At 45.4% G+C, this 21,004-nt stretch overlaps 1 protein-coding gene across 9 annotated transcripts in view; it reads left to right on the top strand.

Moving 5' to 3' along the window:
• Positions 1-16,787, top strand: part of MACF1 (microtubule actin crosslinking factor 1) — a 339,529-nt gene extending 322,742 nt beyond the window's left edge. For 3 of the 9 annotated variants that reach the window (XM_061184453.1, XM_061184456.1, XM_061184458.1), the window contains exons 94-99: positions 491-508; positions 3,430-3,547; positions 10,606-10,817; positions 11,335-11,445; positions 14,029-14,158; positions 15,301-16,787. In XM_061184453.1, coding sequence (XP_061040436.1) covers positions 491-508; positions 3,430-3,547; positions 10,606-10,817; positions 11,335-11,445; positions 14,029-14,158; positions 15,301-15,557 — 846 coding nt within the window. In that variant the 3' untranslated portion in view covers positions 15,558-16,787. The remainder of the gene's footprint in view (positions 1-490; positions 509-3,429; positions 3,548-10,605; positions 10,818-11,334; positions 11,446-14,028; positions 14,159-15,300) is intronic. The other 6 variants (XM_061184459.1, XM_061184454.1, XM_061184455.1 and 3 more) reach the window with 6 other exon arrangements.
• The last annotated feature ends 4,217 nt before the right edge of the window (positions 16,788-21,004 follow it).

Below are 21,004 nucleotides of genomic sequence, written 5' to 3'. Positions count from 1 at the left end.
GGGATCTATGACAGGACCCCTAAAATGTATTCAGCAGTTTGTCAGGGTTCTCTACAGTCCTAAGGAAGATCTAGGATTGGCAAAGAGGATTTAGATGGCCAGATAGCACAGTTACGTGCACCCAGTTAGAAACAGGAAAATGAGGTTCCATTAGCACGTCACAACTGTCTTCAAGGTCCAGCAGAGCTACACTGTGCTGCTCTGAGCCGGGGAGTGGAGTGTTGGGTGACTCTGCCTTGGATCCAGCCCAGGGCTTTGAGTTAATAAGGCTCCAAGTAATCTTATAATGGTTTTTTTTCTTTTTTTTTTTTTTTAATTACCTGTGAGAGAAATGAGTTAACAAAGAATATGGTCAGTATGTGTCGTTCTGCTTGGAACTGGTAATATGATTACATGATTTTCATTCCTTAGTGTTAATTTGACAAAACGTTCTTTTCTCTCTTTTTTTTTTTGTTCCTTTTCCTCCATCCTTTACTCTTACTGTCTGTAGTTCTTCCTCGGCAATCAGGTACAGTGTGCCTTGCAAACGTTCTTTTTGGTGGAAATGGTGTATGTGGCTAATGCTGCCTGTTCTTTGCTGTGGGGAGAGGACGTAATCTGAAGCATGCCTGGGTCATGTCTGGTAGTCTTACCAAGTGGAGAAACTGCTAGCAGGGCTAGTATTGTAAAGCTGTCTCAGAAACAAAAGGATATAAGTATATATAATTTTCCATTTAAAATTAGATTGGCTGAAGACGATATTTTGGTGGGCTGAGTTAAAAGTAGTATGGTTCTGGGGAAATTAAAGCTATGGTATCAATCCATCCCACTTCTAAAAAAGAGCCCAGTCTTGTCAGAATACCAGACAGCACAGTTCTGATTTACACCCAAGTCTTTTGACCGTTAACACAAATTTTATAATGCACACTAAGTCAGAAAAGTCTTAGGGTATTTAAGGTACTGTGTTTAAATACCTTACTAAAATTTTAGTTACCTGTGCTTATGTTATATTTTATAATCATAAGGGATGTGAGAAGTAGAGTGTGGAACTCATACTTGGCTGTAGCCTGACGTTTGCCGATTATGGCCAGCCAGCATAATCTAATGGGATCAAATAAGACTTGCAAAGATTGAATGCTTTTGACTCCACTTGGTAACTCTAACCTTTTAGATCTTTTTGAGGGCTCTGGGGTCCTATGTCTTAAAGTGGAAGGAAGTTGCATGGGTAAAATTTGTCTTGTGATATGAAATCAGAAACACTAAGAGTTGATTTGAAGCCTTCAATCAAAGTTCCAGGCACTGCTTTAACCACCAACTACAGTAACATTCTGGGCCAGTGGGAAGAACAAAGGATGGAAAGAAACTAAAGACAAGAACAGTCAAACTGGCTTTAAATAAATCATTGCATAAGAGTGCCAAGTAGTACCTAAAGGTTGTACCTGTTTGCTAGTGACTGCATGTGGGTACCAGGGGCCCCTTTGAAGTGGCACCTATGTCCTCCTCTACTCCACTGACCAGCAGAGGGTCAGAGGGTTAGTTCCAATGTTTGGAACAGAATTATGAAGTTCACTTTATACACGAGGCACCTGAGGCCTTAAGGACCACTGTGCCAACAGTCACACAGCAAATGTTAGAGCAGTGACACAGAGAAGGAAACAGACCTTACTGTCGCCTCTAAGACTGTTTGGAGGTCTTTGCCTCACTGGCAACCCCTCTCTGCCGGATTTCTGCAGGTCCCTGTTTTTAGAGCTGCTATAACTCGTTCCACATTCATCTCTCTGGCCTCCCCCAGACACTTTGGCCCCGGCTTGGGTCAAACCTCCTTTTCTCTATAGCTCAGTAAAAGCAAGTTAGAATCTTTCAGAGAGAGCTTTAGTAAGAAATTAAGGGGGAAACAAGAATGAAATCAATGGAGTTAATTCTAAAGGCTGACAAATAAATTACAGGGCACAGTAATGTAAGAATAAAGTACAGCTTGGGGTGCCTTCCTGATTCCCTCTGGAGGACACATAGGCCCTTATTTCTTTCTTCCCCTCACTTATCCAGAGAGAACCCCAAACAGTGACTCGGGCCGGCACTGCCCTTGGATCTGGTGGAATCCTCAGTTCCTCCCAAAGGGCCTCCCCGTTCCCACACGTGGGGCCAGTGTCTGAGGGCAGCTTCCTTCCCGGGACAGGACCTTTATCCCCTCATGTTTCTGGGTCCCGACTTCAGTGCTCTTTACACTACACCATGCTGTGGCTGCAGTCACTTTGTATGAAAACCTAAAACCTGCATGAGATGAAAGATGGAGGACCATTTTTATTTTCAGAGAAAAGGGCTTGGGTGGGGGATGATATTTTTTCAATCATCTTGCCTGTATAAACAGCGAGCTTGAATCAGTGTAAAGTAATACAGAGAATTACCACAGAAATATTAATTTTGAGGGAGGTTGGTTGTGGGTCCTTCTTAAACATCCTTTCTGGCATTTTCAATTTTGTGCCTTCTTTCAAAGTTATGGTTCTCCTTTATAACTTTGAAAATCCTAATTAAGTGATTAAATTACCCCCCTCAACATTCTCCTTGAATTAAACAATTTTAGGAATTCCATTTCTCCAACCATACGTTTGATTTTTGTTTTGAGATCTCAGCATGATTCTCTTTTGTTACCTCTTAACTTTTATTTTGGGAAGAGGATAATTTATGCAATGGGAAACTCCAAATGTTGATAGGGCTGGGAAGTAGGAATATTTGGCAAGTAAAAAAGGAAAAATAAATATCAGAAAATCATGCTTGTTTTAACATCCCAAAATGATTGTTGAAAACTACTTACAATCAGCATGGTAGATTTAAATTTTAATTTCTTCAACTGAATTTTAGTATAAACACTAATCATTTGTTCAGCTGAAGAAAATTTTCTGCTGGTGACAACACAATTAGAGAATACTTAGGGGTTTATTTCTGAAAATGATGTGGAAAATCAAATTTCCTTCTAAGCTTGTAATAATGATGATGCTTTGCAAGGTTTTCCTTGAGACTTGAAATATTATTTGCTGTTCTCCATTTAACTTTCGAGCACACTGTATTCAGAAGCTGACATCCACCTTATAGCTACCTTTTCTTTTATGGAAACAGACTAGCTTAACAAAGAATTGTATCATTGGGTTTTAATTTGGGCAGAATCTTTAAAAGAATCAAAGTGAGCTAATGCCTTGTCTGTCCTCCTCCCTCCCCTTTGGAGCAAGGTCACAACCATCAACAGTTAACTTTATCCGAACAGAAAGTACATCAAGATAATGACCTTTAGCGTTTCCATATTTTAAGTTTTTTGTGAAAAATGCAAAATAGTGAGAGTTAAAATTGCCCCCAAACCATGAAATTGTCATTCTGTCTGAATACAGTCTGCTTAGGAAAGAAAGTCTAGCCCTGCTCTCGGGCGCCCTCGCTCACCATCTCCCCTTGGCCCTGCAGTTTGGGGACTCCCAGCAGCTGCGGCTGGTCCGCATCCTGCGCAGCACAGTGATGGTCCGCGTTGGGGGAGGATGGATGGCCCTGGATGAATTCCTAGTGAAAAATGACCCCTGCCGAGGTAAGAAGCCGTTCTGAGCTCGTGTTCCTTGTTAGCTACGCCCTCACCGCTGATCTTTCATGATTCCACAGAGTGTTGGTGGTGGGGTCTGTTTGTTGATTCTGTTGTTAAGCTGCCCAGGTGTCATCCCACTAGCACAGATTGGGACTCGGGGTGCAGGGCAGACCAGGGAGAGAGAGCAGGAGGGTTTGATGCTGTCAGGGGAGACGGGTTTCTAGGGACACGCTAACGAGAATTGGGAATTTATTGGTGTCATCAAATGTTTCTGTGTGAGGGGTTAAATTAACACCAGCCTAGAAAGAAGCCCTATAAAGCCCTGTCGGTTCCCTGTTAGTGCTGCAGATGACTTTGCTTGTAATTCCTGCGTCTGAAACTCAGAGAAGGTATTGGGCCCCTCCTAGGCAGGGGAGGACTGGGAGCTCCCTTAACCAGGAGAGGAATAGAGAACACCTAGCAGTGAGCCTAGGCACTGCATTGTAAGGCATATGGTCACCTAAGTAAGTCCATGGGGTCTCAGTCTGCTTCAACCTAAAAAGGCCCGAAGGCCAAAGAGAATGGTCTACTCTTTTAGCCCAAAGGCCAAAGATAACAGTCAACTCAATGTGAGCGATGGCATCTGCAGCTAGAGGCGTGTGAGGGCCGCAGCAAGCGGGGGATGATCAGATTCCAGTTGCTACATCCCGTTCAACTGCTCCTTTCCTTTCTCCTGTTAGCCAAGCTGCATGTGGGTACACAGGAGGCTCCCCCACTGTCTGCCAGTTTGTCTTTCTTGACCAGTTTCTGCGTTTCCTGCTCTGTTTTTTGTGTTTATATATTTTTTATTCTAGTTCACCATCCTGGGAGTAAAATAAAGCGCTCTGATTCCAGCTCTTCGATTTCCAGTCAGTCTCCCATAGGTTGGCTTTTAAGCTTTGTCCCTCTTACCCACATCCCAGCCCGTTGAGAATGGCTTTGCTTTTTAAACTGTAGCATCTCTTGGCTCTGTGGTATCTGCTGCCTTTATGAATGCTTTGAAATAGCCAAACCATAGCTTTTCTAACTATTATAAGTTGACAAAACATAAAATATGCCTGTTGAGACAGTACCCATGGAATTCGTTTTGAGTTTCTGTTTATTTAACAAATACTTATAGCTTTATACACCACACACTGTTTTATTATAAGACCTTACAAATAATAACACATTTACACCTCTAGGAGGTGTAGCTACTATTACTATCTCCATTTTATAGAATAGGAAATTGAAGCATAGGAAAGTTAAATAACTTGCCCGAGGAGAGGCAGCTAATGGCAGAGACAGGATTCACATCCAGCACAGTCTGGCTCCTGACCTCCATGCTGTCTCTCAGATGCGAACATACCCAACACCACCCTTTTTCACATGTGTTTTACTGGTTCCAACTGCATAGTTAAATTAGTAAGGCTTACTTATAAACCGAGCAGAAATGTTTACAGTACTGTTATGTCACTTCTTTGGAAGTGATTTATAGTCAGAATCTGAAGCATTTGAAGCTAAAGGTTCTCACATGAATTCAGACACGCTCATGAATTAGTTCCTCTTAACTCATTCTGCATTTACTCCAATAAACCAGAGTAATAATAGAGTAATAATTTTCATTAGGATTTCCTTTTTATAAAGTAGTCTTAAAAACACCTATTCTGATTAAAAACTAGAGCGGGTTTAAATTAGTTTTAGAACTTAATTATATTGCAAACCAATTTCTTTGATATAAAAGTGCCCTCTGGGGCTTCCCTGGTGGCCCAGTGGTTGAGAGTCTGCCTGCCAATGCGGGGGACATGGGTTCGAGCCCTGGTCTGGGAAGATCCCACATGCCGCGGAGCAGCTGGGCCCGTGAGCCACAATTACTGAGCCTGCGCGTCTGGAGCCTGTGCTCCACAACAAGAGAGGCCGCGATAGTGAGAGGCCCGCGCACCGCGATGAAGAGTGGCACCCCACTTGCCACAACTAGAGAAAGCCCTGGCACAGAAACGAAGACCCAACACAGCCATAAATAAATAGATAAATAAATAAATAAACTCAAAGTTTAAAAAAAATGCCCTCTGATTGTTTTAAATGAGGAGCTATATATATATATATATCTTTTTAACCTTAACTCAGTAAAACAACATTATTCCTTTCCAAGTCTATTAATAAGGTTTTATTTTTCATGCTGTGTGTGATTGAACTAAACAAACAAAAAGAGATACTGCATGTGACATTTTTGGAATCTTTGACTGCCTGTTTGCTGCCTGCTGTACTTGCTCTCTTTACGATAACATTGTGCTGCTGGCCAAGGAGAACACTGCTTGCTTTTTCCTTATCTTGTTAGCTAGAAATTGGAACCCCAAGGAGATTTGGGAGGGCCATCTAGGAGCTATTTTCTATGGAACATAGTAGCCTTTTTCAGCATCCCTTGGAGCAAACAAGGTAAGGCTTTCCCCTGTGCCTTTCCAGGAATGCCCTCATCCCAGTTCCATTGACTACAGGGTCAAGAACTCCCAGCATCTTAGATATCATAACCCTACCAGTGATGGACAGGATGAGCTACATCTAAGCAAATAAAAAATTGTGCTACGAGGGGAACACTTAAAGGCCCAGGTGGATGTAATACATGACTTAGAAAGGCATGAACATCACAAAGAGAAAAGTTCCTTGAAGCTACCTAGGGTTCTGTGAGGATTACTGTGGCTTATAGAAGCACCACTTGGGGTGGATTTTTTTTATTCATTTGGGTTGCATTTCCTTGGCTCTCTGCACCATAGAGAATGTTACTCTGAGGACAGTACCAAATGTATGGCGGGATTATAATACCAGTGTTGCACAATCGTGTTATCTGCCTTTACACAGTCATTGAAGAAGATGAAAGTTGTCTCAGACTGCACGTTGCTTTAGCCAAATGTAAAAGGTAAAAGTATTCAACTAGGTAGGTTCCTGGTACTGCCAGAATTGGAGATTTCACTTTCTGAATTGAGCCATGGCAAAGGAAATCATGATGTTTGGATGGAGGTAAAACAACGTCCCTGCCTAATGAATAGGTGCACATTTACCCTAGGGTTCCGTGAATGTTTCTGAGCATTAGACAAATTAATTCCCCAAATTTTACTGAAAATTTAGAAGAACTTTATGAAGATTTAAAAGACACAATTTGGCTTAGAACTGATTTTTTTTATTATTATGGTAAAATACACATAACATAAAAACTTACCGTCCTAACCATTTTTAAGTGTACAAGGTCAGTAGCATTACATACATTCACACTGTTGTGTTACCATCACAATCACCCATCCACAAAACTCTTCATCTTGTTATACTGAAACTCTACCCATTAAACAACAGAACTGAATTTTAACTAATAAGCCTGTTCCAGCCAACATCGGTGGCCAGCAGTAGTCTCTTAGAAAATGATGGTCTCTCTGGTGGTTGAAAAACTGAACTTGAAATGGCTGTCTTTGGGGTCTGGCCCCCAAGATGTGATCTTCAAAAAACCAAAAAAATCATGGTCAAATGCGTTTGGAAGACACTGAGTTAAAACTAAACAGGTTTCTTTGCTGCAGGACTTCTCGGAGCTGATAAAATGCTGATTGATTGCATTAGGGAGAGAAATGTAGAATCCAGTGTTTACTAAACTCCTCTTAGGAAACCCCTCAAAAACCTCAGTTTGGGAAATTCTGCTGTAAGCAATGAAAGACCATGGAAAGATTCGGAGCTGTTTAGAGAGATCAGGTTTTTATTTAGAAATTCAGTGTGGGGAATGAGGAGTGAGGGAGGGATGGGGTTAAGATGAGAAACAAGGAGACCATTTGGAAGCCTGTTACAGTGGTCCAGGGTGGAGGAGATACTCCATGAACCACGTAATTTTAAGGGGTACAGGGAAGGCCCAGGGGGATTCAAGAGGCATTAGAAGGTGGAATCAATAGTAGACTGAACTGCCATCAGGAGGGAGGGACCTACGTCAACAACCAGGTTTCAGGCTTCAGTCATGTCTAATCAGTTGGATGTAAGGTTCTGGCATCCAGGAGAGGTCTATGCTGGGGATGTATTTGAGAGTTAGGCAGGACCGTATGATGGCGCTGAAGTCTCAGGTGCATGAACTCATCACCAGATCAAAAGTCTAAGAGGGAGAACAGGACTGTGGATGGAACCAGGGGAACATCGGCGTTTAAGAAGTGGGTGGGATGGAGTAGTCGGGAGAAGGGGGAGAGGCAGGAGAGCGGGGGTCCTGGAAGCCGAGGGCGGAGAGTGTTTCAAGAACAAAATAGTAACTCCCCCGAGTGCAAATGACAACAGCAGAGAGGTGTTTTTACCTGTCAGATTATCAGGTTTTTACCTGATACATACACATGTGTACACACACTCTCTCTCTCTCAATACACAGAGCATTGGCTGGAGTGAAGTAAATTGAATATATTCATACATTATTTTTGAGAGTGTACATTGGTGTAAAATTTTGTAGTTCAGTTGACAAGTATCAAAAACCTTAAGTGTGCATCCTTTCTCCCCAGCAGATCCACTTGTAGAAATTTATCCTAAGGAAGTCATCATGGGTGGGCACAAAGACTTTTTACAAGTAGTTTGTCACAGCGTTGTGTACAGTGTTTTAAAAATTGTGAAGAAAATACGAGGTCGGTGAAATAAGTTATGTCGGTACGATGAAACAATACTTTGCAGCTAGCTGAAGTTATGCAAGACACTTCAGGCATGGAGGAATGTTTCTGATATTTTTGTATCTTTTATGTATATATACACACACATATACACACACGGTTGTGCAAAGGAATAAAGACACCAACATTTTAGTAGTCCTGTCCCCTAAGATTAAGCAATTTTTATTCTTTGTACTTTTCTGTAGATCTCAACCTTTCTGCAATCTAAAAGCATCCCCGAGGCAGAAGTTGTCGGTACCCTTTGCCAGTGATTACAGTAGTGTGGTGGGGAAGGAAGGCGGAGTGGGCTGAGCTAGTGTAGATGAATGCAAGGAGCTGGGCCGGGCAGAAGGCAGCTCAGGTGCAAGACCTTGGTTCTGGTCCCAGTTCTGCCACAGCGTTCCTTGACCTCAGCCTCTGAATGCTTCAGTTCCTTTGTGACATGGGGATGCTGACTGGTCGCTGATAACAGTCAAGTGCAGTATTACACGTGATCACACTCTGTAAACTGTACAGTGCATGGGGAACATGTTATTATCGTTACACTTAAAATGTCATTGCCCTCATCTGCAGTGCCATTTCAAAGTCTTCCTCTTGTGTCACTGTGTTGTTTTCTGGGAGGGTGGGCTCAGTGAACCGTTAAATCTCTACTAGGTTTAAACCACACGTCTGAAGTTCTTTATGGCTTAGGGCCATAAACAATTCTTTTGGGGTCCAAGTCCTCAGCTGAGTAATGATTTCCATTTGTCAGTGTTATCTCAGTGCTTGCTGTGTGTCCACTCTTGTGCTTGGCCCTTTAGCAAACATAAGATAAGTGTTTAGCGATGTGGAATCTTACTGAAGTACCCAGGTTAGCGCTGAAGGAAATTCTCTTTGAGAACTGGACACTGAGGAAGGTGCTGGAGTTTGGAAAATGGATGAGTAGGGAACAGAGGGCCAAGGAATGAACCTTGAAGGGCATGTTCTGTTGGGGCCTAAGAAGGGAGGAGACAGCTTAGCATTCCAGGGACCAAAAGTCCTAGACCGTCCAGACAAGAAGGACTCTTGGACATCAGTGAGCCTGAGGAAACAGAGGCCCAGAGCAGGAAGGATCCCAGTTGGGGGCAGAGCCTGGGCTGTAACTCAGGGGTTTTGATCATGCAAGTTAGTCCTTTTAACCTGATACTTTGATATGTTATGTCAACTGAGTATATTGAAAAGAATTCGGATTTGATTTAGGAATTTAGAACCTCTCTGCTTGGACACTCATGCAACCTGATTTAAAATCCGATTCTACCAAGATTCCTCAAATTTCTTGAGGACATGTGGAGTTGGGCAGGAGAGAGGGTAGGCACAATTACCTGAAATCTTCTAAACTTGTAGTTTCTGGCCAAAGTAAAAAATCTAATATAGGAAAGAAAGACAAATACTTTGTTTCTAATGGTTCCCTTTTCCCAGGCTTTACCAGCAGTCCTGTTTGTTTAGATCTATCTAGTACATCCTAAAAAGTGAGCAGCTTGGGGATGAATGAGCAGACAGAAGGTGATTGCAGAATAGCACCTTTCAGTAAGGAATAATCTAAGAACACATTCCAGAGGAATTATTTCTTCTAAATTCATAGCGTCTTTCACACTTAATGTTTGTGTTGGCTGTACTTGGTATCTTCTGACCGAATCCAGATTTGGGGTTCTGGTCTGATGGCTCCAGGAAGCCCCAGGACAGCACTGTTGGCCTTCAGTGGTGTTTCCAGACTCTCCAGCTGGATGTCCCTCTCCCACTGCAGGTGTGCCTTCAGCTTCTCATCGCTTTCAGCTTTTGACTTAACGGTTTCTCACTGGCAAGTTTTGTGCATGGTCTTGATCTCTCTCTCTCCTCCCACATGTTTACTTCTTAATGATTTAGTCCGGATCTTTTTACTGTCCTGAGTTCCTGGACCCCTTTCTTTAATATTATTATCGACTGAATTCAAATAGAAGAGTCTAGGTGACGTCAATTTCAATGATCTGTTTTTCTCTACTATTTCATTACCGTGTATCATGCAACAGTGGAGCAAAAAGTACACATGTACTATGAGAGAGAAAAGAGGGGTTTTGATTTAACCTCAGAGGTTTGTGAACTGCTTCATGTGCTTTCTCTTGACCCCAGGGGACAGTGGCAAGGCAAGATCGTGACCACAGCATGGGACGGTGCTTTCTACACAAAGGCTTCTTTATTACAGCAAACCAAGGGGCTTATTAGTTAGTGTGTCTGCTGTGGGTAAGAATCATGACAAGGCTGATAAATCATGAATTTATCCCTATTCTAAAAGAATCCACAGATGGTACTAAACCTATAAATTATATAACTTATCATGGGGTCAAGCATCTGTATGACCATCAAAGATATATTTTTTCAAGGTTAACTGTTATTGTATGTGTGTGTTTATTCCCTTTTTAGCACGAGGTAGAACTAACATCGAACTTAGAGAGAAATTCATCCTGCCTGAGGGGGCATCCCAGGGAATGACCCCTTTCCGATCACGGGGCCGAAGGTCCAAACCATCTTCCCGCGCAGCCTCCCCTACCCGCTCCAGCTCAAGTGCTAGTCAGAGTAACCACAGCTGTACGTCCATGCCGTCTTCTCCAGCCACCCCAGCCAGTGGCACCAAGGTACGTACAACCTGCAGTGTGACCTCCTTCCCCGCTCCCAGCTTTGCAGATGTCCATTGTTCAGTGTAGCCTCTGAAAGACCCCAGTGAGGAGAGGCACTTGAAGACATGCAGACCAGGCTGGCCAGGCCCTAGTGGTACACAGATCCGGACCTTTAACATGACTGAAGAGGACATTATTAAATAGGAACTCGGGTTGTTAAGTCCAAAGCGCTTCTTTCCACATATTCCCATTTTGAGTTTGAGCCCATCCAGTTACTAATCTTGAAAATCCAGGCACTATCTGTGCTGCTGGAGCTAACAGAAGTTTGTTGTTACGACGGGTGATGGATGAAGAATGCTGTTGCCTTTCTGCCTGGTCCCTTTCATCCCGTTGGACTGATGCGCATTTTATTTTGTCTTCTATTTCTTTAAAATTTAGTGTCTTCTGTTTATTTTTTTTTTATGTTCCCAATTTGCTCCCTTTCTGTTCCATTTTCAATTATTCCCGTCCTTCCCTTTGGATTTCCGTTTCACAGACTCCACTTCAGTTCTCTCGCTGTTATGACAAACCCTGGTTGGTAAACAGTAAAGCTGGCACCCCTGTCAGGGACAGCCACTATCCTGACCTCCAGCTGTCCAGCCCCGAGGTAGAGTATGGCTTTGCTGACTAAGGACACAGTCAAGACCAGGCCCTCGCTCATGCCGAGGACTTGACCAGCTCTTCTTCCTGACACGAGTCCGTGCTCTTTTCCATCTCTGTGGTGCTTGCTCTCACAGCTGATTCATCTCGTCCAGTGTTTTTCAGGGGTTTCTAACTCGGATTCACCAAAATTGGAGATAAATAAGAGATGCCTAAGACTGGATTGTTTAACAACTTCCTAACAGTCTTTAGAATGATATTTGTTCAGGGTGAGAAACAATGGTCATCTGTGGTGATTTGTTTATTGATATTGTTTATAATCAGGCCTCTTGGAGCCTCCAAACGTCATATCTGACACAGACGAGTTATGAACACTTGAAATTCAACGACGGTGCATGTTCAACAGTGTTCTATCTTTGCTTAGGACAGAAGAGTGGCTGGTGCCCCCGCCCCCCCGCCCAAGCCACATCCCCGGGGTGGTGGTATTGCCACAGTGGTCCGGGTGTGGGTGCTGCCCTCTCCTTCAGCCAAACACGGTATCAGTGAACACTGCTCTGAGGCTCAGGTTTTAGCTTCTGAATTCCTTGGCCTAGGCACTTGGGTTACTATAGCCTTGATTTGAACACACATGCCAGCAATTAAGCATGTTCAAGTACAGTCATTAAAATGCCCAAGTACTGTTGGAAGAGCAGTGTTTCAGAAATAAAATGTGGACTAGAGGCTTGTGTGATAGCACTACAATTTGCATTCTAGCTCCTGCTGGGAAACATTGGGTTCTTGTGCCACAAAAGGTAGCGTTGCCTTTAGTCATGTAAAGCTTCTGCCAATAAAAGCAGGAGGTACAAGAAGCCAATGCCCACGAATGGACTTGCTGCTTTGGGATTCATCCCACTCCAAGCTAAAACTCCAATTCAGAAACACATCTGGCTTAGAACATGATCTGGGGACCCACTGACACTAAAACCCCACGACTCAACCTGCTTATCCTGCTTTTCTTCTCCTTTAATGGCTCCAGTTTCATGAAAGTCTCAAAAGTTCTAAAATTTTTAATGTTTTAATTATGAAGTGCCAATTCTCATAGGATTCTGATAGATCAGCATTTTTGTTTTGTCTCAAGGTTTTACCTTTGGTTTCATTTCATTTCGAGGTTTCATCTTTCCTTACCTACTGGTGTTCTGCAGGCTGTGTCCTGACGCGGACGCCCAGCCCGGCATCTCTGGCGCCACGTCTTCCCAGCAGCAGTAGCTTCTGAAACTGGTGCTCTTCCTCCTGTGTGGGCCAGGAGGGTTTGTGCTGGAATGTTAATCCCTCTCTGTCGCTTTTGCTCTTTCTTTATAAAGATATAAGAAACACCATGCAATGGGTTGCTTTACTCTTCTCTTTGTATAAACATCTTAAAAGTCCTGGAAAACAATTTACACAATTGATTTCAAAGAAAAATTGGAAGAGCATGCTGTGGCATGAGTGATACTTAAAACAGATTTAAAATATTCTTTCTCCAAATTAAATCTTTAAAAAAAAATACACTCAAATGGGAAATGGAGCTCCTATCAGCAGCAGTAATGATTATGTACATCTATCCAGCTCTTCTCCAGTTTAGGAAGTGCTTCCACACATGACTTATTCACTCAGCAAGTTTTTATTGAGCCCCTCGTCTGTGCCAGACGTGGTATTAGGTGCCAAGGGTGTGACAGGGAACAAAACAAAGTCCCTGCTTTTATGGAGTTTCTGCTTTAATGCAAGAGATTCAGGCAACAAACAGGGAACTTTCCTGGGCTGTTACAGGAGGAACAGCCAGGAGGCCGGTTGCTGCGGTGGACTGAACGAGAGGGAGTGTGGTAGGGATGGGGTCTGAGAGGCAGGACCCTTCCCTGGTTTCCAGAGGGAGAAGTCAAGGCACAGATGCCAATTTAGATAAGCCAAGAGCCCAGACCCAAGCTCAGTTCTTCTGGCTCCTTGTTCAGAGCCTTGTTCCTGACATCACAGCCCCACTCTTGTGTGCTTCTCCTAATGATTTATTTGATCAAGTCAAGTAATTTAATCTGCATTCTGCCAGTGAGGAAGTAGATCTTTACTTGACTGAAGTTACTGCATCTATCTAGTAGGGATTGGGGTAATATTTGGATCTCCATGTTAAATATTTGGGGTTAGAACTCATATGTCACATTTCTAACCCCAAAACTTTGATACTTGGGAGTATTTGGATTTTTTTCCTTTACTCATTTACCATGTTTCTGTTTGTTATAACTACTATAATCTTACCATTTGAGGATTTTTTTTTTTTTTAGTAGAAATTTGTCCATAAGATAAAAGGTATTGGAAGACATTTTAAAACTTTTAATTGGGACATGAAATCTTTATTTTGGGAATCCTCAAAATACATGACCTTTAGAATAAAATTCACTAAAATATTTTTTAAAAAAAATACATGACCTAGGACATTTTCAAAATAAATCTTTGTTTTCCTGGACTTTTAATTGGCTTTTCAATTGATTAGACATAAGGAGGGCTTAAGTAGACCTTTTAAAGTGGAATTTCTACCAAAGATTACACCAAGTAAATATGACCTTTTTATTTTTTATTTTTTAAGATTATTCCATCAACAGGCAGCAAGTTGAAACGACCAACACCAACTTTTCATTCGAGTCGAACATCGCTTGCTGGCGATACTAGCAATAGTTCTTCCCCAGCCTCCACAGGTGCCAAAACTAATCGGGCAGGTAAGTACCTGCCCCAGCACTTCTGCAGCAGGATGAGGGTGAGGGGAGTGGCCAGGCTAGGAATTTGGAAACAGCAGCCTCTCAGCAATGCTTCACTGCTCCCCAAGGAGCAAATAATGAGAGTAGCACTGAGGTGAGATGCCGAAAGACAGCCCTGCAGATTTCCTGCCGACCTTGACTTCTTCTCCTATCAGTACAAGTAGCTCGAACCTTGCCTTCTGAGAGCAGATGCTCTCACAGCCAAAGCCAGACCACCTGTTCTTGATCAGAAATGATAGTATTTGAGAGAAAGTAGAAGGAAAAAAGGGCCTCCTGAAGCGGGGCCTTCCTCAGAAGCCCGTCCAGTATTGGACCTGGCAGTTTGCTAGTAATTTTTCCAACACCCCATATTTATTATCGCTGCTGGGGAGCTGAGAAAGTCAGGGAAAGATTACATCTGCTCGCCTGTTGATGTTCCTTTTGCGAGCCTAGGGATTTGGCTTCCATTTCCTGCTCTCTGTTTGCCATCCCTTCGCCCCCATTCTCAGTCTGCCCATGCAACTAGCAGGCTCTCTCCTCTGTGCCGAGGCCATGGGACAGCCCTGCTCGACTCCACCGTGGGGGCGTGTGAGATAACAGTGCTGCTGATAGAAGCTGGTTTCTAATCCTCAGGACGCTTCTCAAGTAGAAACACAAAGCCAGAAAGGGTTTCAGCAACTTCTGTGTAGGTGAGAGGACCGGGGTTCAGAAAGGCTGTGGTTGCCCAAGGTCACACAGCATATCAGGTGGTATTAGGATCAGAACCCTGGCCTCTTGTGACCACCTAGAGGGGTGGGTTAGGGAGGGGAGGGAGAAGCAAGAGGGAGGGGATATGGGGATATATGTATACATATGGCTGATTCACTTTATTGTACAACAGAAACTAGCACAGCATTGTGAAGCAATTATACTCCAATAAAGATGTTTAAAAAAATTAATAAGTAATAGGAGATGCTGTACAGGAGAAATTAACTCAACACTGTAAATCAGCTATACTCTAATAAAAAATTTTTTTAAATGAAAAAAAAGAACCCCGGCCTCTGGTAACTTGTCGTCCCCCCCCAGCCCCACCCCCACTCCAATGCTGTCTCTATTAAGTCTGTGGCTTTATTCTTAAATTCCAGACCCTAAAAAGTCAGCCAGTCGCCCTGGGAGTCGAGCTGGGAGTCGGGCCGGGAGTCGAGCCAGCAGCCGGCGAGGAAGCGATGCCTCTGACTTTGACCTTTTAGAGACGCAGTCTGCTTGTTCAGACACTTCAGAGAGCAGTGCCGCAGGGGGCCAGGGCAGCTCGAGGAGAGGGCTAAATAAGCCTTCCAAAATCCCCACCATGTCTAAGAAGACCACCACTGCCTCCCCCAGGACTCCAGGTCCCAAGCGGTAACACTGCACAAGCACCCCCAAGCCTCTATCCACTTTGAATCCTGCTCCACACATTGGGTGTATATTTATTCTGAATGGGAGAAGTTATATTGTTAAAAGTGTAAAAGAATAATTGTGTTATGAAGCTGCCTTATTTTTTTCTTTTTGTAAGTTACTATTTTCATGTGAATATTTATGTAGATAAAATTTGCCTCCTGGTAACCCTGTAATGGATGGGGCCCAGAAATGAAATATTTGAGAAAAATAAGCGAAAAGATCAAGATGCAAATGTGTATTAAAGTTTTAAAAAGCCTCTAAATAGGGTTTCTGTGCGGTGCAGGGTTGTAAACCTGCTTTATCTTTTAGGATTATTCCTAAATGCATCTTCTTTATAAACTTGACTTGCTGTCTCAGCAAGATAAATTATATTAAAAAAAAATAAGAATCCTGCAGTGTTTAAGGAACTCTTTTTTTGTAAATCACGGACACCTCAATTAGCAAGAACTGAGGGGAGGGCACTTCTGACTGCTTTTTCCATTGTTTTTAATGTTGTGTAATTTTAGCTGAAGAGAGGGAACCGCATCTAGGTAATGTTTGCACATGGTACAGCAAAAGGAGTTCATTGCAATACTGTCTTTGAATACTGTTACAGTACTAGGTGTTTAAAGGACAAATAGCTGCTAGAATTCAGGGGTAAATGTAACTGTTCAGAAAATGTGAGAACATTGGGGTTTTTAAGAGTCCTGGTTTATAACTTCCTATCCAACCCGGCCACCAATAACTCCTGTGCTCACCGGGACCCAGGCCGTCGGCAAGGGGAGACTCCTTGGTGGCATCATGAATTACAGATTTGTTTATCTGCATTTTTTGCTATTTATTTAAAATGGTCGATCAACTTCCCACAAACTGAGGAATGAATTCCACAAGCCTATTCTGAAAATGTGGACATAAAACAAACACTCGCTCGTCCTTTAAAGGAGTTCACCAGCACACTTGTTAAGAAGTCCCATTTGCTTCCGTCTTTTTTTTGTGCGTAATAAAGTCAGCTGACCAAGTGATCATGAAGAGGGGCTGTCTGGGGCTCCTGGTTTTTAGCTGCTGTTCCTCTTCAGCTCCGACCACGTTGCTGTGTGATTATCTCAATTGATTTTAATTGAGGCAGAAACTGAAGCTCTACCAATGAACTGTTTAAAAACAAGACACACTTTTGTATTAAAATTGCTTGCAGTAACAAATATTTTGTATTTCCTGCTTTACTTCTGAACCATTACCTTATGTATAACATATTACTCTTTTAGGTACTTCAGTGCATTATTCAAATCCAAATATCTTGATGGATAAATTATGGAGCTCATTAATAGATTTTTTCTTATATATTTTATCCTCATTAATTTTATTTAACAAGGGAACAAAGAATCAGACTGTTGTTAATGTAAATCTGTAGGGCTATCTGGCCCACTTACGTGATTAAACAAATAACCAGTATGTAAGAAGATTTTTGTTTTAGAAATCACAGATCCTGGGTTTTGAGAAAATGGGGCCAGTTTCCCACAGTATGCTGATATTTCTGGTTAAATGGTAGAATAGAATTTCAGAGGTAGAAACAAAATTGGTCCTCAAATCTTACCTCCTTTGTTTTACAGAAGGAGAAACGAATGGGAAAGTGGGTGAGAAAGTGATCTGCCTGAGATCACATAATGAATAAATGGCAGAAGAGGACCTCGAATCTAGTCCTGGGCTCCCTGTCCAAGTCAGGCAGTTCTCTTCCCTCCCGTCCCTGGTTGGCTTTATAATATTTAGAACAGCCAAATATTAACTAATTCTGATGACAGGAATTAGACTAAGAAATAACTAGAGAACTTGAGAGGTAAGAGGGGTTGTTGAACATCAGCCGCCTGTGTTCTTGATCATTAGACCATACTCCCCTTGTGATAGGGGAGTTTGGTAAGATGGACACATGTTTGCCAAAGCTGTTTGAAGCCAAATATCCAGATTAAAAGGAATGTGCAGCCTGATGGATTCTGAAGGAAGTGCTTACTGTATTCTCCATGGAATTGAATAACTTCAGGCTGCCAGAACTTTGTAGGATGGTGTTTTCACCCAAATCTGCTTCCCCCTCTAGGCCTCCTGGCTGCAGAAGCATGCTGAAAGGAGCTTGACCTCCATCTTCTCAAAGTCTGGACCATGGTCACTTGTTTTTCTTACCAAGTAATTCAGGTTTTCCCTCAGTCTTTGCAACAAAGCTCAGCTAGTGGTGCAATCTGCAGGAAGTGTATTTCCATTCAGTGAACACCTGTGTGCAAGACCATGTGGGAAATACAGGGATGGCAGGAAAGGGGTTAAAACTGAAGTTCTGTGATACAAGTGCTAAATAAGTAATGCAAACTTGGTGTCTGCTAGGATAGAGGAGGGCAGGTTCTGGGGCTTTGAATAACAATAGCTAACATGTATTGAGTGCTTCCCGTGTGCCAGTCGCTGTGCTAAGTGCTCTGTGTACATTCTTATGTAATTCCCGTCACAGTCCTACAATTGTGAGCCTTACTGACAGATGAGAGACAGCCTGAGAGAGGTTCAGTAACTTGCCCAAGGTCACAGAGTTGCCAGGTGGCTGGGGAAGCCCTTGTTTGACACTACTTTCTCCAAGATACCTTCCCCATGTCAGTTCCCATCCAGTTCAGGAGTTCCAGGATTCCACTCACAGATCGCCTGTCCCCACTTCCTCTGCCCATCTGGGCACTTTGCCGGCCCCTCTGTCGGAGTACAGCCTCTGTTTTGCCTTCAAAAAGACTGCATGTTCACCTGTCACCCCTGGGGTGACCCCTGGGAGCCACTAGAGGGCAGGGAGCTGGTGAGCTTCATCTCTGGCTCAGGGCACAGCACGGAGCAGCACCGCTGGTTTATGGGAATGTGAGGCCATTGTTTAAAGAGCACAGCCATCTCCACTCATCCTAAATTGAGATAGATGACTTCTATGAATCAGACCAGCACTGGGCTGCTTGCAGTCTTGCTGGGAGGCCAGCATTTTACAATACACAACTGGAGAATTACAGGCTAGATCTGAGACCTCCAATGATGTATGGACTCAGGGGAATGCAGAAGGATGCCCAGGGACAGTGAAGGGGGCAGGAGATTCAGAGACCCTGACCAACTCTGACAAGGGAACACCCCCTTGACTCTGCCCCCTGCCTCTGCATGCAGTCACCAAGCCCTGTGGATTTGCCCTCCTAACAGCCTTCTCCTCTGCCCTCCATTCCTCTAATGATTCTCCATTAGAGGATCATTGTCATCATCCCCTGACCCCTCCCATTACTGTACCTGTCTCCAACTGTGGGCCCTGACTCCAGTCTCCCTCCCTCCAATCCATAGTCCCCTCTGCATCCAGGCTCTGGTCTTGTCTTGGGCACTTTCAATGGCTTATCTCCATTATCCTTATGATAAAGTTCAGCATTCTTATCTTGCCTTACACGTGGTCTATCTGTTGGGTAAGACAGACTAGGCATGTTGCTAAGGCAACAGCAGATGATTATTTAAGAATTTATTTGATATTTAAAATTTTTTTGAAGTGATCATGGAACAATGTGAATTTCATTGGACATAATTTTAAAGTTTAATCTTGAATTTACATTAGGGCACCATTATGGTCAGGGGCCCAGAGCCCTCTTCTAGCCTTCCAAGGCCCTTTGTGGTCTGTCCCTTGTTAGTGCCTCCAGCCTCACCCTCAGCTGGCCATTTGCCCCCCAGGCTCTCCAGCCTCCACTGCACAGCTCATCTGCATGTGCCCACCTGCTGCAGCCCAGCTCCAGTGTTGTGTGACCTGAGGGAAGTCCCTTAACCCTTGTGTGCCTCGGTCTCCTGGTCTGTTAAATGAGGTGGGGGAGGGGCGGTTAGGCATCTACCCTGTGACAACGTGTGAGCGTGAAAGAAATGGTACAGAACATGGCTGGCACATGGACAGTGCTGATTGTCACCTGCCACTGTTATGCTCCTTGGAGTCTCGGCCTTCGCACAAGCTATTTCCTCTGCCTGGAACATTCCCCTCCCACTGACCTTTCCTTCATCCCAGCCAATTCCTTCCGGCCCTCAGAGCTCAGTCTAAGTGTCTTTTCCTCTCAGCGCAGCGCCTCAACCATAAACGAATAAATGCGGTGAGAAGGCGCCTAGGGAAGAGCAGGGTGTGCAGAAGGGGGCTGGTCAATGGAGGGGTTTCCGTGAGGAGCCTTCTCTCGCAAGCCGCTGAGGGCCGTGACAATTCAGATGCGCAGAGGCTCAGGGAGGGTACCAGAGCTCCTTGACCGGCGGGAGGCGGGAAGCGGGTGCGCGTATCTCGCGCGCGGCTGGACCGGCACCGGGGTCCGAGGGGCGCCCAGCCAGACCTAGTGGTGGCAGTGCGGCTGCTGGAGCTGCCGGGGCGGCCCGCCGGAGGCGCCAGCCGGGAACGCGCGGGAGCCAGGCGGGTGGGCGCGCCAGAAGCAGTGACGGAGCCGGCGTCAGGTGTCCGGGAGAGAGCTCCCAGGGGCGCACGAAAGGGGACTGTGGGGAAGGCGCCAAGAGGCCGGCGAGGAGCTGCGGTGGCCGGGAACCCAGGCCCGGCTGCTCGCAGAGGGATGCGCCCCACTCTCGGGCCTGCCTGTCACCCGCGGGGTCCCTCTACCTCTAGACCCGACTGAGGCGTTTCGGGTCCTGGAGCGACACTCGTGCACCCGGAGGGGCTGCCGGGTCACTCCTCGGGCCGGATCGAGAGTTGGGATGCCGCCCGGGCAGGGTGATCAAGGACACGCCCCGCGGGAGGGCAGGGTCCGATCTCCCCGAACCGCGCCGCTACCCTGGGTCCCCAGGCCGAGTCCCCGCGCCCGCCCGACAGCGCGGCCAGCGGCGGGAGGGGAGCCCAGGACGACCGCGATGCCCCCGACGGCGGGGCTAGGGATTCCACGGCGACCACCTACCAGCGGGTCGCATCTCACGGTCGCCAACACCTGGCATCCAGAGCCCATCCTGGGGCGTCTGTTCCGCGGTCTTGGTCCCGCCGCTGTGCCCCCATTGGTCGGGTCCGGAGGGGGCGGGACCCGACGGCTGCGAGCTGGACTGAGAGAGGCCACCTCGGCCCGGCGCGCGCGGCACAGACTGAGGGTCGGCGCCTCCCGGAGCCCGGCGGGGAGCTCGCTCTCCGCCTCTGAGCTGAGCGGCCTCGGCAGCAGCCGGACTGTCTAGCGCGGCGGCACAGACAGACTAGCCGACGGTCCCCGGTCCCCGGAGGAGCCCTTGCCCGAGGAGGTGCGGCCGCATCCGACTACCCGGAGCCGCGACAGGCGCCGCGGGCCGGACGCTCTAGGGACCGCGCTGCGTTCGCGGGCGACGCCAGCCCCGTCCCGTCGGCCCCAAGCCCGGCCCGCCGCTCGCCGTCGGGGCGGCCCCAGCCCCTGGCCCGGCCGGGAGCGGATGCGCGCGCGGTGAGGCCGCCCGGGTGCCGCC

Source organism: Eubalaena glacialis, chromosome 3, assembly GCF_028564815.1.
Source record: "Eubalaena glacialis isolate mEubGla1 chromosome 3, mEubGla1.1.hap2.+ XY, whole genome shotgun sequence".
NCBI classification, from domain to species: domain Eukaryota; kingdom Metazoa; phylum Chordata; class Mammalia; order Artiodactyla; family Balaenidae; genus Eubalaena; species Eubalaena glacialis.
This window is presented reverse-complemented; position numbering and strand designations above follow the sequence as displayed.